This window comes from Podarcis gaigeae (genome assembly GCF_964106915.1).
Source record: "Podarcis gaigeae genome assembly, chromosome: 7".
NCBI lineage: Eukaryota > Metazoa > Chordata > Lepidosauria > Squamata > Lacertidae > Podarcis > Podarcis gaigeae.
This window is the reverse complement of record NC_139683.1, coordinates 66768766-66786718: the sequence shown is the minus strand read 5'-3', so window position 1 is coordinate 66786718 and position 17953 is coordinate 66768766. Positions and strand designations below refer to the sequence as shown.

Here is a 17953-nt window from a genome sequence, read left to right as displayed (position 1 = left end):
CAACCCAACCTTGAAAACTCAAGACATTTCCATTTCTTTCAGTCTTCCTTCATAGTCCTCAAAAGAGGACCAAAATTCCTCTTACAAAATGGGGGTGGTTTCTTTAGTGCTGAAAGCCCCAAAGAATTTACAACTTCCAGGTTTAAGTGTCACTCCTGGCAATTGTTGCAGGCTCTTTTAAGTTGCTTTCTCAAAGGAGGTGCCTCTCATCAGCTGTCACAAGAACAGGTTTCCCTTAGAGCCTCAAACCATGATTCATTGTAAACATGAAAAGTGCTTTGCAGTTCACCGCACCCTTCTCTGAGCTAGAAGCTGATGCAGCCCCAAAAAGTTTGGCTTGTGGGGCAGTGTGCCGAGTGCTCCCTGAAATCTGGGGTCAACCCTGCTGTGCAGCATGAACCCACAGCAAAAGCATAAGCCAGCTCACATTCTCCCCCATCCCTGCATCCCTTCGAAAGGATAAAATTTGAAGCAAACTGTTGGAAGCATCTGAAATCTTTCCGAACCTGGAATCTTGTTTAAAATCGTTTTTATTGGTTTTGGACAAGAGGAATATCAAACAAGAAAGAGACCAATGAAAAAGCCATAAACAATATTAGGTTTTGTGTAAAATTACTATGTGAGTGAGCACACTGGAGGGAAAGGGAAGCAGGGTCACCTAGAATTTGGCGAGTAAATAAAGCCTCTTTAGTGTATACAGTCTCTCCAGACAGAGGACTGTTTGGCACATGTTGCCTGCCAGTTCATTGATAAACAAGATGAAGGAGAACCGAACCAAACTTGTTAGGCTTGGCCATTCCATGGATCCATCTGTACTATAAAGTTAAAACAGTACCATACAACTTTATGTAGACTTGGTGTCCCCCAAAGACATCTGGGAATGTCACCAGTGGGCATCAGCAACGAGCAGTGATATTCTTCAGCTTGGGGAGAGGCAGTTGCTTGCTTAGATGGCTCCTATGTTTCCTCATGAAGTAATTCTGGCTTCTCTGACCTCAGGCTGCAAACATCCTGGCCCAACTAATTGAGCTTACTGTTCATTAAGACTTCTGGTATTGTGTCAGAGAGTAAATAAAGTGCTGGCACCATATTTCACCAGACAGTAGACGCCTTGGAGCTGGTGCATTCCAGCTACTTTTTGGACTACACCTACACAGCCCCAGTCAACAAAGCCATACTTCTAGAGACTTCTGGTATTCACCACACATTTGCCATGCTTTAGTGTGCGTCTCTGTGGTACACTTACTTGATAGAAATTAGATTTAGGATGGGAGTGCTAAGGGGGCCAGGCCTGCACAGAGCCAAGATGGCGGCCTAGTTTCCAGTCTCATGGCCCTGTAGCACCGTATACAAGCCAAAAGCCCTCTTGTCCATTCATTCAACATTATACACAAATAAAATGATACAGACATCTGATTTGAGATCAGCAAACCCCTTTCCCTGCCACCTCCCAGTTTGAATGATTGAATGGGGTTGGAGATATTTTAAAAAATCATTTAAAAATTGTTATATGTACATTTTTTCATTACTTTTGTATAAGTTAAGTTTGTTTTTAAGGGGAGAGGGTCAGGGCTTCCTCAGGAGTGGACCCTAGCCAATATAATGGCTGGGACAGGAACCACTGGGGCAGAGACAATGGAACACTCAATCTCAGTGATTATGGGCAGGAGGAAGAGCTACCCTAGGATCAGATTATGTTTTTACTGAGGAGTCAGGTTTAGTCACTATCTGAAGACTACCCTTGCCTCTGTGTCAGGTCTTGGCCAGGCAGATACAGGTATCAGCAAGGGTGTCCCACATGAGCTTAAGGTAGTGCTGTGCAAAGCCAGGTCAATGACTAGTAAGACCAACACCATCCATGATTTGATAATGGATGAGGGAATTGACCTGGCAGAATGCCTTCTCAGTCTTATTTTCCAAACCTTCCTATTTTCATGAGCCTTCTGGTCTGTTTCAACTTCTTCTGCAATTGATGTGCCAAGTAAGCTGAAATCTAAACCCAAATTGCAACACAAGTAGATTATTAACTGAGGAAGGGTTTTCTGTTTTGTTTTGGAAATGCTTCTCAAATGACCTTTTCGTGACAAGCTACACCTTCTGAAATTCTATTGAAGGCGCAGGAGCACCTGCCCCACCTCTATTCCCAAATTGCAACACTAATAGATCCAGGATTGCTGCTCTAGACAACCTGGCTTGCTATTGCAGATTCATTTGCAATTTCTGGCACCACAAACTCATTCTCCAGGAAGTTCCCAAATTGCACCTGTGCATAACAAAAACAATTCTTTGATTGATTTCCAGCTTTAAATAGTGGTGCCTCGTAAGAAGATGCATCAGCTGCATCAGCTGTAAAGCATTGGAATCACTCCCACAGAGGAAAAGGTAAGCTTGGTACAGAATTTTCTCTCTTCTGTTAACTGAGGAAGGGTTTTCAATCTTAGGACATCCATATTTACCTCTAAGGGACACAGGCTTGGGGTGGTGGTGGTACAATGCTAGGTTTCCATGGAGAGGAACCAGATTCAAGAAATGTATTTTAAGAGCACTTATTCTGGTTACCTCTCCATACATACTTTATAAGTCAATTTTAAAAATTATCAACACAGGACCCCAAAAAAGGTGGACATCACTTTAGCACAGATATTTTATACATAGGCTCAGCTATCTGCTTATTTGTATGGGGGAAGGGGGCAACATATGTAGCTCCCAAACAAGCTAACTACCCATTGCTCCTTAAAAAGGATCTCTCTTTTGGCAAACAGGCATTTCAGGGGCAATCCTATGCATTTCTGTTCAGAACAAATTCTTACTGAGTTCCCAGGTAAGTCTAATTAGGGTTGATTGCAGCCTTAGACCTTAGACGTACTTGGGGGAGTCGTTGAATTCAGTGGAGATATGTATAGGATTACACCAGGGTTGAGGGTAGAACAGCAGCAGTGTCTTCTTTGTGGTGGTGACACTGTGTTCCCCGGGAAGGGAATCAGGTGGGGTAATATGACAGTGAGGTCAGGGGGTCTCATTCACTTGTTCCTAAGCTCCAGGAAACCTATCTGAACTCTGTTTTTTTTGTGGTGAAAAATCGAGCCTGCCAGCCTGTTGTGATAAGATTTAAGGGGTTGTGATTAGTCCTTTCTAACCTCAGATTGTCAGTTAGCAGGCTCAACAAAATCCGATTCCTAGGCTGGATAGCAAACAGGCACTGAATACAATGGAGTGTAGGAGCAGGTCTGTCCCTTAGCCCGGGCATTCCCAAATTCGGCCTTCCAGATGTTTTGGGACTACAACTCCCATCATCTCTAGCTAACAGGACCAGTGGTCAGGGATGATGGGAATTGTAGTCCCAAAACAGCTGGAGGGCTGAGTTTTGGGATGCCTGCCTTAGTCTATGCTATATGTATGCTTTTGTTGTTGTTTAGTCGTTTAGTCGTGTCCGACTCTTCATGACCCCATGGATCAGAGCACGCCAGGCACTCCTGTCTTCCACTGCCTCCCTCAGTGGTCAAACTCATGTTTGTAGCTTCGAGAACACTGTCCAACCATCTTGTCCTCTGTCGCCCCCTTCTCCTTGTGCCCTCAAACTTTCCCAACATCAGGGTCTTTTCCAGGGAGTCTTCTCTTCTCATGAGGTGGCCAAAGTATTGGAGCCTCAGCTTCAGTATCTGTCCTTCCGGTGAGCACTCAGGGCTGATTTCCTTAAGAATGGATAGGTTTGATCTTCTTGCAGTCCATGGGACTCTAAGAGTCTCCTCCAGCACCATAATTCAAAAGGATCAATTCTTCGGTGATCAGCCTTCTTTATGGTCCAGCTCTCACTTCCATACATCACTACTTGGAAAACCATAGCTTTAACTATACGGACCATTGTTGGCAAGGTGATGTCTCTGCTTTTTAAGATGCTGTCTAGGTTTGTCATTGTTTTTCTCCAAGAAGCAGGTGTCTTTTAATTTCGTGGCTGCTGTCACAATCTGCAGTGAACATGGAGCCCAAGAAAGTAAAATCTCTCACTGCCTCCATTTCCTCCACTTCTATTTGCCAGGAGGTGATGGGACCAGTGGCCATGATCTTCGTTTTTTTGATGTTGAGCTTCAGACTATATTTTGCGCTCTCTTCTTTCACCCTCATTAAAAGGTTCTTTAATTCCTCCTCACTTTCTGCCATCAAGGTTGTATCATCTGCATATCTGAGACTGTTGATATTTCTTCTGGCAATCTTAATTCCAGTTTGGGATTCATCCAGCCCAGCCTTTCGCATGATGAATTCTGCATATAAGTTAAATAAACAGGGAGGCAGTATACAGCCTTGTCGTACTCCTTTCCCAATTTTGAACCAATCAGTTGTTCCATATTCAGTTCTACCTGTAGCTTCTTGTCCCACATAGAGATTTCTCAGGAGACAGATGAGGTAATCAGGCACTCCCATTTCTTTAAGAACTTGCCATAGTTTGCTGTGGTCAACACAGAAAAAGGCTTTTGCATAGTCAATGAAGCAGAAGTAGATGTTTTTTCTGAACTCTCTAGCTTTCTCCATAATCCAGCACATGTTTGCAATTTGGTCTCTGGTTCCTCTGCCCCTTCGAAATCCAGCTTGCACTTCTGGGAGTTCTCAGTCCACATATTGCTTAAGCCTGCTTTGTAGAATTTTAAACATAAGTTTGTTAGCGTGTGAAAAGAGTGCAATTGTGCGGTAGTTGGAGCATTCTTTGGCACTGCCCTTCTTTGGGAATGGGATGTAGACTGATCTTCTCCAATCCTCTGGCCACTGCTGAGTTTTCCAAACTTGCTGGCATATTGAGTGTAGCACCTTAACAGCATCATCTTTTAAAATTTTAAATAGTTCAGCTGGAATATCATCACTTCCACTGGCCTTGTTATTAGCAATGCTTTCTAAGGCCCATTTGACTTCACTCTCCAGGATGTCTGGCTAGATGTATGCTAGATGTATGCCAGAGTCCCAAATTAGCACCCATTGTATTTGCTTGTTAAACAGGGGAGGGGAACCCCTTTGACTTGACAGGCCAGCTCCTTTTAAGAATTTAGCTCGTGAGTCAAATTTGGCAGGTGAAGGAATCTGCTCACCTGTCACTCACCAGATGTCAAAATGGCATCAAGTGCTTTGAGTCTAAAGCCTTGAAGTTGGGATTTCAATGCAAGTTGCTGCTAAAACAAAGTCCCCATCCCCGCTACCGTTTTAGCAGGACTTTCAACGCCAGTCAAGTTTCAGTCAACAGTTCCAGTCATAAGACTCATATTATTTCCTATAGGTTAGTGTGAATGTTGGTGATTGCAGATAATCTGCATGGCAAACTTTAGGTGATATTGAATGCCAAAAGGGGGAGATACTGCTGTTGTCTGTGCATATGCAATGGCAGGGAAAAACTCATCTCTTCCACCTCTTTCAAAGTAGCTTTGTTTAGAGTTATATCTCTTGGTTCTAAGCAAGGCCAGCTCAAACCAAGAGAAGATCATTTCCACTTAAGTGTGCAAGCACGATGTTTGATTGGGTTGCCTAATAAGGACACAATTTAAAACTGATAGCCCTAATCATCAGGTGTGGTCAAGGCATACCAACTGTTTCACAACTCACTGTTGGAGCTGCTGGGTGGAGATGGAGCCAGGCAGAAGGCAAACAATTGCTTTTGCTTCGTTATCAGTCTTAATAACCAACAGAGTTGGTTAAAAAGTCTTAATAACCAACAGAGAATCCACTGGATGGGGGAGGACTTAAATAAATGTTCAATACATGGTAAAAACTTTAGCTAGAACTTTTGTTTGAAGGCTTTTACTTGTTAGTGATTTCAGTGGAACTTGGTTGATTTTCTTTTTTTTTTTTTACTGTTATGTTTCCGTTTTCTAGTTTTTGCAGTTCTGTTTTAAGTAATGAGATGCATTAGTACCTTGGTTATATTCTCTATCTTGTCAGCGCAGTTTGCCAGTCATTTGGGGTACCTCCTCCAGTCAGCAGTGCCACCCAGAAAATCTTCTCGATCCTTCTTCACAGTTTAGCTCTTCTCTAAACTCCTCACCCTTCTTAGAGTATTTGTTGTCAAGTTAACACTACAGCTTATCTAACTTATGTAACTACTGGTCTAATAAAGTAAAATAAAACTATATACAGAGAATCATTCTATCTCGCCCTGCTCTTCAGCCATCTTGGCCAGAGCAACAGCCTGTCCACCACACACAAACCTCCCCTCCAGAGCCTGCCTTATAAAGAAGCCTGTTGTTAAGGGCAAAACTTTTTCAAGGAACATTTCAAGTCAGTGTTTAGAACCTACACTGACATCAAGATTGTATTCTCTATCTTGAACTTTTTAGAAAGGTGGGGTGTAGGTGTTTTAAATAAAATTGAAGTAATGTGAATACCTTTCTATGGAGATATTCATCCTTTAGACAAAAATAAGACCAATAAAAAGGGATTATATACAAAGGAGTCCACCGGAAGAATTAACCTGACGATGTTTGTCCCAGATATCACAATCAGCACCATGTCTACCCTTGTGGATGCTATCAACAAATTTGCCTTTGATTTACACAAGAAGATTGACAGCACTTCAGGGAACATCTTCTTCTCTCCCATGAACATTGCAGCCGCTTTGGGCATGGTCTCTCTTGGAGCCAGAGGAGACACTGCTAAGCAGATGGAGAAGGTAGGAAACACCCCACCACCACCACTGTGTGTATGCCAATTGTCATATTATGCAATTGCCTACTGTTATGTACTGAAGTTCTCTCCCTGGGCCAGCAGGGGGATACTGTAGATAGTTTTCACTCAGCTAAAATGAAGTTTTCACTTCATTCCTTATTTGCACATATGCAATCAGTGATTGGATAGTTACAGAAAGTTGTTACTGTTGCTTTGTAGTTGAGCTCTATATAAGCAGGTTGGCTGAACCCTTCAGCTCAGTTCTGTTCGGGGCCTGTGAATAACCAAGAACTGTTTGAAGAATCGCTGTGTTGTCTGATATGTTCAACCACAACTTAACACCTCCTGTTTCAAAAGTCAGATAATACAATGGGTGGTAGCTGACTGAGGAGACCCATTTAAAGAAGTTAGGGAAAAGATGCCACCTGATTCTCCTGAACCATGTGGAATCTTCTCCTGCTAGTCATTCTTCCTCCTTGATGGCTTCAATTAGATTCCTTTGTGATAAAAAAAGAAATGTGTTAGTTTTGACTCAGAGAAAGAGTCTTCCCCCCCCCCCAAAAAAAATCTGAGGTGGGGTGAAGGACCAACTATTAGTTACCGTATTTTTCGCTCTATAACACGCACCTGACCATAACACGCACATCGTTTTTAGAGGAGGAAAACAAGGGAAAAAACATTCTGAATGAAACAGTGGATGTATCATTTTTGTGCTTCATGCTGTGGCCACAGACATGTGATCTGATGGTGAATTTGGGCTGACCCAATGCAAAGATCCTGAGGATCCATGTGGATCCATGCTTTGTAACCACGTTTTTTTGCACCATTGCAGCCCCAGGCAACAGTGGGTGCGTGATTTTTTTGATGCAGGCTGTAGCCATGGACATGCTATGTGATCTGATGGTGAATTTGGGGTGACCCAATGCAAAGATCCTGAGGATCCATGTAGATCCATGCTTTGTAACCACATTTTTGCACCATTGCAGCCCCAGGCAACAGTGGGTGCGTGATTTTTGGGGGGCAGGCTGTAGCCATGGACATGCTATGTGCTCTGATGGTGAATTTGGGCTGACCCAATGCAAAGATCCTGAGGATCCATGTGGATCCATGCTTTGTAACCACGTTTTTGCACCATTGCAGCCCCAGGCAACAGTGGGTGCGTGATTTTTGGGGGGCAGGCTGTAGCCATGGACATGCTATGTGCTCTGATGGTGAATTTGAGGTGACCCAATGCAAAGATCCTGAGGATCCATGTGGATCCGTGCTTTGTAACCACGTTTTAAGTGGGGAGGGAAGGAAAAATATAGAAGGGACAAGGAGCACGAGAGGGGTGTGCGGAGAAGCAGCTGGCTAAGAATGCAGGAGAGGGGTTTAAAGGGGGGGGAAGGAAGGCAAAAGTCCACCCACCCACTCAAGCCAGCCCTCTCTCTCTCTCATCTGCATGTTTTCCGCTGCCTGCCGAGTCCCCAGACGCAGCAGCAGCAGCACCAGAGCGGACGCTCTGCTTTCCTCTCTACTTGCCTGGAGGGGAGGGGTTGCCTGGAGGGGAGGGGATTTCACTGCTCTTTGTTCCGTCTGAGCAAACAGCAACCGAAACAGAACAGGGTGGGCAGTAAGACCCTGAGGCAGAATGCAGGAAAGCAGCAGCCTCCTCTCCTCCGTGACGGCACGATATGATTTTTGCCTGATTTTTGCCATGCACTTGGGACAAACGGCTCCAGGGACCACACATTCGCTCTATAACACGCACAGACATTTCCCCTTACTTTTTAGGAGAAAAAATCTGAGTGTTATAGAGGGAAAAATACGGTATATGGTCCCCATTGGCAGTTGTGGGAAGTGGTTTTCAGTCCAAGTGCAGCATTCCCTTGAGGGAAACTTTCTGAGGGGTTGCATGCCAGTGCTGGGTGTGGCCAGAGACAAAAGTGGGCGGGACCAGAGGGAAAAGTGGGCAGGGTAATAGATACGACTCTGTCCTCTGTGTTAGGATATTTCCGTTCCACCTTAAAAGAGTCAGGCATGATTGTTTTGTGTCACATGCCTGTTTACTCCCAGCACTGTTCTCGCTGGGAACTTCCATTTTGTATATAGCTTTTGTTCCGGCTGTTTTCCTGGACACGGAGGCAAGCAGTCATGTTTTTCCTTTGTTCTGATCTACGTTGAATAAAGCTGTAAATATGTATGCTCTCCTGTCTGCATCCTTTCGTTGTGGAGACTCTGCTGAAAGGGTGTGCACGGGCCTTGGAATGTCTCTGAGGCTCGTGTCGCTAATTGACTGATTCTGTTCCACGGGAGACCGGTGATCGTCTGGAGACAACTTGGAGGCCTTCCAGATGCCTCTGTCTCCCTGGCAGTATCCCAACACTCTGTGCTGTAGGCGATACTCCAGCCCCACAAAAGCCAGAGATTTCTACACAAACACACACATTTCTCCATGAAGCTAAGCAGGAGGTGTTATCACAGCTCAGGGAAACGTGGTTCCCAACCCCTGCCCTAAACTTCAATAAGCCCCCTGCTCAAATGAAGTGCTTTTGAAATATACTCAGAGTCTAGTGTGAATTTCATGCTCTTTATTCAGCTCATAGTAGCAATGAATAAAACTTTCCCCAAAACGTCTAGCTATATATACATTATTTACACAATGGGCCCCACGTGATTGGCTAATTCCAGGCTGCTTCTGCAGACCAATCGGGTTGCTGATTCATCCAGGAGCTGGATTGGGTGACCAATCAAGCTGTTGCATTCTAGGATTCAGCTCAGTACATAACAGTTTTCACAGTACTGGAGGAGGATGAAAAGAAGATGCAAAGTGACGTGGAGTAGATCTGCGGTTTCTCATTCCACATTTTGTGTTGCAGGTCCTTCACTTCAACGAGGTCACTGGATCTGGAAGCTCTCCAGGCTCGGCTGAAAAAGTACTGGCATATCATTTCTGTTTCACTAGGGTTGTTTTTTTTTGGGGGGGGGGGGAATAATATGGATCTAGCTTATTATCCTTTCAAAATGTGAGGCAATCTGAAATGATAAACAGCTACAGCCATAGCAGCCAACTCCTAGGGGCCGAGTGGGCTTCAGCCCCCCAATAAAATATTTGAGGGGGCACCAAAATTTACAGAGAAATGGTGTGCATGCACCATACCTTTCTCCCACCCCCCACCCCCAATATTTTATTCAAGTTGGCACCCCTGGGTGCAGCTGTGAGGCTCAGCTTTCTTGGAAGTCAAGCTGGTGTAATGTAGTGACTAAGAATTCAAGCTGCAAAGGCTTGTTCCAAATCTCACCTTAGCCAAGAACCATGGTTTAGCTCTTAGGTATGGTTCTTCCCATCTCCAGGCCCTACCCTCATCTGCAATGCAGAGATTATAACGCAGTTGAAATGGCTTCGGTTTGGATAACCAAAGTCATATATGAAAAGCAATTGTGGTCAGCCACATGCTGTTCCTGTTCACCAGATTGCTACTATATACCGAGAGTTAGAGGAGGGAAGGGAAGGAAGCGAGGAGGTGGGTGCTGTGCACCCAATAGTCTCCCCTCCCCCTCCTACCTAGAATCATAGAATCATAGAGTTGGAAGAGACCACAAGGGCCATCAAGACCAACCCCCTGCCAAACAGGAAACACCATCAGAGCACTCCTGACATATGGTTGTCAAGCCTCTGCTTAAAGACCTTCAAAGAAGGAGACTCCACCACACTCCTTGGCAGCAAATTCCACTGTCGAACAGCTCTTACTGTCAGGAAGTTCTTCCTAATGTTTAGGTGGAATCTTCTCTCTTGTAGTTTGGAACCATTGCTCCGTGTCCGCTTCTCTGGAGCAGCAGAAAACAACCTTTCTCCCTCCTCTATGTGACATCCTTTTATATATTTGAACATGGCTATCATATCACCCCTTAACCTCCTCTTCTCCAGGCTAAACATGCCCAGCTCCCTTAGCCGTTCCTCATAAGGCATCATTTCCAGGCCTTTGACCATTTTGGTTGCCCTCCTCTGGACACGTTCCAGTTTGTCAGTGTCCTTCTTGAACTGTGGTGCCCAGAACTGGACACAGTACTCCAGGTGAGGTCTGACCAGAGCAGAATACAGTGGCACTATTACTTCCCTTGATCTAGATGCTATACTCCTATTGATGCAGCCCAGAATTGCATTGGCTTTTTTAGCTGCCGCGTCACAGTTGGCTCATGTCAAGTTTGTGGTCAACCAAGACTCCTAGGTCCTTTTCACATGTACTGCTCTCAAGCCAGGTGTCACCCATCTTGTATTTGTGCCTCTAACCTTCTGGTTAGCAGGCAGCGATTCAGGAGACATCTGAAGGCAGCCCTCTTTAGGGAAGGTTTTAATGTTTAATAGACTATTGTATTTTAATATTCTGTTGGAAGCCGCCCAGAGTGGCTGGGGAAACCCAGCCAGATGGGCGGGGTATAAATAATAATAATAATAATAATAATAATAATAATAATAATAATAATAATTGGAGCTCAGGGATATACTGCCCTGCCAATCCCTACTGAAGGAAAGCACTTTGAACATTATTCCCCAACAGAAATATATACGCTTTCAAAGACTGCTCCAAGGCAGTCCTGGAGTTTTGGGAGAATTCAGTTTGGTTCAGGATGCCTTGGAGGGGGGCACGTGCTTCCACTCAGAAGAGCCCCCAATTTCTCCATTATCTGCTCACTTTGACTCCGGATTTGGGATTGGTCCACATAATGGTTTGGAGGGCGTTGGGAGCCATATTTACGAGAATGCCGATGTACTGTTAAACAGCCTTTGCTATTTAAAGGATACACAGTGTGACAGACCGGGAGGACCACACATCCAGTTCAAAGCACTCTTAGCAGCTATCAACCATCATGACAAAAATTTCGAACTGAGCATTGCCAATAGGCTTTATGGAGAAGAGAAATACACGTTTCTACAGGTAAGGAAGAACACTTTCTATGCTCCTCCCTGTGTAGACACATTGCTGTTGGATGAGCAGCAGAGAGCACATGAAATTGATAGCAATGCTTCCGCTTCCTTTTACTGATGCCTATTTAGGATCTCTTTTCTTGACAGTGGAGAGTGTTTTAAATGGTACATGGGAGCAGTTGTAGGGCCTTTGAAGTTTGGCCTTTAGTCAGTCAGTCAGTCAGTTTTATTGCACATAGCCAAAGGCTGCCGCAATGTACACAGAATCATTCAACAATTAAAAGAAAATACACTGAATTGATACAAAAAACTTAAAACATTTACATTATCAAGACATTACCTACTCTAAACAGAGCTATAAAAGTACCTTAATATACAAATTAAGACATTAAACAATAAAATTTATAGGCTAAAATTATCACATGGCCACTAATATATTAAACAATGTTAAATAATACAACGTGCAATTATATTCGGAGTTTGGTAATAAAGATAGAATATAGCTTGCTGTAGATAGGGTCAAATAAATTCATCTCCTTTACAGTTGGTGGCTACCTTGGCTATATAATTTGCTCTAATTTTCCTAGCGGCAGTTGCAAAGAGTGCTGCACGCCAGGTCACATACTTATCTGTGTCTGTGAGGAGATATAAAATCATGTCAGAGGGGTTCTGGCCAGGGGACCTTGCAGTTTGGTCTTTAATGTTTTATGTTTTATTTTGTTTTTAATATTCTGTTGGGAGCCACCCAGAGTGGCTGGGGCAACCCAGTCCGATGGACAACATTTGAAGCACTGTGGGGTAAACACAGCAGGGAGAGGAGACACAGGGGAAGTTATATTGTACAAATGAAACTTGTTGAGCCCATGCTCAACAGGTTTCTACCCTTGGGGAGAAAGGTGGGGCACAAATATAATAAATCAATAAATGAGTTCAGCTCCATCTTTGTCTGACATTTGACGTAAGGGGGGGAAGTATCATGAAAGAAAATGAAGGCTGACATAAGTCAGGAAGAGCACAGTAGCGTTTAATGGGGTGGCTCAGGTAGGGCAGCATTGCTCACCTGGCTTCTGAACACTGAGCAACATTGCTGGTTCCTGAGAGGGAGGGGAAGGCACAGAGAGCTTTGTGTGCAGCAGAAGAAGCAGAATGGACCTATGGCTTCACCACAGTGATCTCCATGTGTCTCACCTCCAGACTGTTAGTTACCAGAAGATCTGAGCAACGCTCAGTGTCCAGAAGGCACCTCCTTGAGGAACATTCTGGAAAAGCAAAGGAACCATCTACTGCTTCTGAATAGGGAAGTGGCTCCATAAATCCCACAGTATTAATCGTACCTTGGAAGTTGAACAGCTTAGTTTCCAAAAGTTTTGGCTCCCGAATGTCACAAACCCAGAAGTGTGTGTTCCGGTTTGTGAACTATAATTGGAAGCCAAACATTCGGAGGGGCTTCCATTGCTTCCGTTTGGCTGCAGGAGCTTCCTGCAGCCAATCACAAGCCACGCTTTTTTTTTCAAACGTTTTGTAAGTCGAACAGACTTCCGGAACAGATTCCGTTCGACGTCCAAAGTATGACTGTATTCTATATTTCTTTTTAACTAAGCTTTCTACTTCTCTTCAACAGCAGGCACTAAACAACTAGTAGTAGGAGAGCAACATGGGGAAATTCATATGCCATACCAAACAATAAATTCCCGTTTATTACATATATATGACAGCCATAGCTTCTGCTGCCCTGGGCTGATTTGGAGGAAGGGATGTCATACAAATTCAATGAAATTGTTTAAATAATAATAATTGCATTATTTTTTTATTATTATTCTATACAGCAATTCTTACATTGCACAAAGGAGATGTACCATGCTGAGTTGCAAAAAGTGGACTTTGAGAAAAAACCAGAGGAAGCTAGAAATGAGATTAACACTTGGGTTGAAAAGCAAACAAATGGTAAAGGAACAGAAGTTATGTCTCACTTATTTGGAAATGGATCAGCTAAGGAAAGGGATATGGGAGAAATTTGTTCACTTTACATTTTAATGTGAATTTACCTAATTCATACTTCGGACGCAAACATGTGGACCAGAAATGCATCTAACACTTGAAATCCACACATCTACAATTTTTTTGATTGCAGTTTTCCATTCCAAAAAATGCATACAAAAAAAAATATATTTTGAGGAAAGGTGGGCAAAAAAAAAAAAAGCATGTTAGTGAAAATGACATACAAGAATGTGTTCTATTGAAGAAAATTGCTTGCAAAAAAGTGTTTGAGGCAAAATTCCAAGCAAAAAATGTATACAAATGTTCATGCGGTCTTTTAAAAAAATAAATAAATCACAAGCTAAATGCTAAAATGGTGGGAAAGTAATTGAAGATTGAGAAACTGAATGGCATTGAAAGATTTGTTTCCCAGAAGAACTGAGCAGCCCACAGAATTCTAAAATATACAAAAGTAATGAAGCCTTTAATGGTGGATAAGCTTCATGTTTTAGATGTTACACACTAACACGGTTGAAAATTTCATTGTCATTTTGACTATTAAATATTTTACCTTGAATCTGTCTTTTAAAAAGGTAAAATCAAGGACCTGATGGCCAGTGGATCTATTGACGAAACAACTAGCTTGGTCTTAGCGAATGCTATATATTTTAAAGGAAACTGGAAGTCCCAATTTGATAAGAAACTCACCAAGGAAGCACCTTTCTGGATTAATGAGGTACAGTATGCCGAAAAGCTGGTGGAGATGGGAACACCATTTATTATGGCCAGCTATCTGTCCAAAAGGGACGCAGGTGGCGCTGTGGGTTAAAGCCTCAGCGCCTAGGACTTGCCGATCGAAAGGTCGGCGGTTCGAATCCCTGCGGCAGGGTGCGCTCCCGCTGCTCGGTCCCAGCGCCTGCCAACCTAGCAGTTCGAAAGCACCTCCGGGTGCAAGTAGATAAATAGGGACCGCTTACCAGCGGGAAGGTAAACGGCGTTTCCGTGTGCGGCTCTGGCTCGCCAGATGCAGCTTTGTCACGCTGGCCACGTGACCCGGAAGTGTCTCCGGACAGCGCTGGCCCCTGGCCTCTTAAGTGAGATGGGCGCACAACCCCAGAGTCTGTCAAGACTGGCCCGTACGGGCAGGGGTACCTTTACCTTTACCTTTATCTGTCCAAAGCTGTGGTTGCGGCGCTCATCTTGCTTCATTGGCCGGGGAAGCCGGCGTACAGTTTCCGGGTCATGTGGCAAGCATGACTAAGCCGCTTCTGGCGAACCAGAGCAGAGCATGGAAATGCCGTTTACCTTCCCGCCGGAGCGGTACTTATTTATCTACTTGCACTTTGACGTGCTTTCGAACTGCTAGGTTGGCAGGAGCAGGGACCGAGCAACGGGAGCTCACCCCATCGCGGGGATTCGAACCGCCAACCTTCTGATCGGCAAGTCCTAGGCTCTGTGGTCTAACCCACAGCGCCACCCGCATCCCCTATACACCTTTAGGCGCCAGGAAAGACATTCCTTTTTAACCAGGCCTTTGGTTGATCTGATTGACATCCTATGCCCTTTTAACATGTGGCTCTTTTTGGGGGGGGGAGTATTATTGCTTTTATTTTTATTTTATACACTGTGATCTTTTTATGCGAACTGCCCTGAGACCTCTGGGCATAGGGCAGTATAAAATTCAATAAATAATAATAATAATCCTGCCTCATTGGTGGGCCAGCTCTGACTATTGCATTGTACGTTGGGGATACAGAATACATTTGTGTTTTATACCAGAGTGGTCCGATGTTCGAAGGTGCTAAACAAAAAAGGTACAACACTGGAAATCATTGCAGCTATCCTACTATACTCAGTACTTCATATGGCTTATAGCCACCTCTTTTACACACACGAAAAATGACATTTTATGCTTAACTACTTGCTTTATTCACTACAGAATCAGAGCAAAAATGTGCCAATGATGAATAAGGAAGGTGAATTCAATGTGGCCTATATACAAAATCCATCACTGCAAATACTTGAGCTTCCCTATGATAAGAATGAGATGAGTATGTTCATTCTACTGCCAGACAAGAAAGGAGGTGCACACCAGGTAATTTGCTTTGATTTCTGAAAAGGATCAAGGAATTGAAGTCAACTTTGAAAACTTTGTAGCAGGCATACATACATACATACATTGCTTTTAAAAAAACCTGATCAATGAGAATAAATTGTTCAACTGATTAGTCAACTGAAGAAATCTTGGAGAAATATAGAGATATATGAACTGTAGCTTTTGTCCTGTCAGTTGCCAATTCTGTTTTATTTTGTAATTTTAACAGACATAGAGCAGGGCAATCCAGTAGGCCTGCATTGTCAATGTCTGCTAATACTAGTGTATCTTTGCATGTGCCCAGGGACACAGGTGGTGCTGTGGTCTAAACCACTAAGCCTCCTGGGCTTGCAGATTATAAGGTCAGATGTCCTGTATACCTGAAGGAGCGTCTCCACCCCCATGAGATCCAGCGCCGAGGGCCTTCTGGCGGTTCCCTCATTGCGAGAAGTGAGGTTACAGGGAACTAGACAGAGGGCCTTCTCAGTAGTGGCACCCACCCTGTGGAACACCCTCTCTTCAGATGTGAAGGAAATAAGCAGCTATCCTATCTTTGAAAGACATCTGAAGGCTGTCCTGTTTAGGGAAGTTTTTAATATTTAATGCTGTATTGTTTTGAACACTTGATTGGGGGCCACCCAGAGTGGCTGGGGAGACCCAGCCAGATGGGCAGAGTATAAATAATAAATGATTATTATATTCGAATCCACATGGCGGGGTGAGCTCCCGTTGCTTTGTCTCAGCTCCTGCCAACCTAGGAGTTTGAAAGCATACCAGTGCTTCAGTGGGAAGGTAAACAGTGTTTCTGTGCACTCTGGTTTCCATCATAGTGTCTCGTTGTGCCAGAAGCGCTTTAGTCCTGCTGGCCACATGACCCGGAAAGCTGTCTGGAGACAAACACCGGCTCCCTCGGCCTGAAAGCAGATACGAGCACTACACCCCATAGCCGAATTCAACTGGATTTCACAGTCCAGAAGTCCTTTACCCCTTTACCTTTACCATCTTTGTATGGGGCTGCAACAAGGGGACTTATTAACAACCATATTCTTGATTACTCTGCAACTTCTGTCTGATAGGTGGGACAGAGGGACACCACACCGTTGGCACAAAAGAGGTTTGGACTGTTATGTTTATAGTGCAATTTCATAGAATCCCATTGTTCTCCTTGGGGCTTTATGCCCTGGGAAATGTGTATAGGATTAGTACACTTTTCAATGACCCAGAATGTGCCCATTGTGTCTTTTAAAACAGAAGTTAAATCAAGGACTCTAAAGCAGAGACAATACATGCTGCTGAACTTAAGGATTCTCCTCTTCTCATTTGTGAAAACATTTCCACCGATATTTTTTTAAAGAAACCACAATTTTCACAGACAAATGTAATGGTTTTCCAAAAGATTTTTTGGGGGGAGGGTGTAAACAATATTGGAGCTTTTAGACATATTCTTTGCCTACGCTTTAATAAATAAACATTTGTCTTTCTCTTTTTTCCCACGTCTTTTTCTGGGGGCAGATATTTAATTGGCATTGATTATTATTTTTACTTGACAGGTTGAAAAGGAACTCAGCTACGCAAAATTTCAAGAATGGACCAGTTCGAAAAACATGCAAAAGCAAAGGATAAACGTTTATGTGCCGAAGTTCAAGCTGGAAGAAACTTATGAGCTCAACAAACTTTTGGTAGCTTTAGGAATGACAGATGTGTTCACACGAGGAAAGGCTGATTTGTCTGGCATGTCAGGAAGCAAAAACCTGTTTGTGTCCAAGGCCATTCATAAATCTTATATCGTGGTCAATGAAGAAGGCACTGAGGCAGCAGCTGCCACTGGAGTGGGCTTATCTACCACAAGCATGCCAATTCAATTAATAGCTGATCACCCCTTCATTTTCCTTTTGAGAAACAAGAAAAACCAGAGCATCCAATTTATGGGCATGTATAATTCACCTTAACAGGTGCTTAAATGATCACATGCATGCCCTTTGCATTTGTTGCAAGCCCAGGGTGTTAGAAGTGCCGAAACAAAAATCATATATTCTACTTTCTGTTTAGCTAATATTTCCGGGTTTTCATCTCCTAAAAAAAGTACAAATACCTAAGATGGACCTCTTTCAGCTTATGTAGGCAGACTCACTTTAATGTACAACATGGGGCTTTAAACAGAGGAAATGGGGAGAGGGAGATAAGGAGGGAGCAGCCTCGCTTCAAAAAATAAAAATAAAACACATATCCAAAAACCAAAAGAGAAGAATCTCAAAGTGTCGAAGAAGGAAAAACGAAACCCAAAGCAACAATCTAAATAAAGTGAGCTATTCAAAATATTTGGTTTTGTTGTG

General features: G+C 43.6%; 1 protein-coding gene across 1 annotated transcript; it reads left to right on the top strand.

The window, feature by feature from the left end:
• The first annotated feature begins 2069 nt into the window (after positions 1-2069).
• Positions 2070-17938, top strand: LOC310848361 (serpin B11-like). Its single transcript, XM_083747386.1, has 8 exons — positions 2070-2382; positions 6468-6646; positions 9501-9557; positions 11421-11558; positions 13375-13492; positions 14119-14261; positions 15465-15620; positions 17171-17938. Exons 2-8 carry the CDS (start codon positions 6485-6487, stop codon positions 17567-17569), a joined length of 1173 nt encoding a protein of 390 aa, XP_083603512.1. The 5' UTR covers positions 2070-2382; positions 6468-6484; the 3' UTR covers positions 17570-17938.
• Positions 17939-17953: the final 15 nt, after the last annotated feature.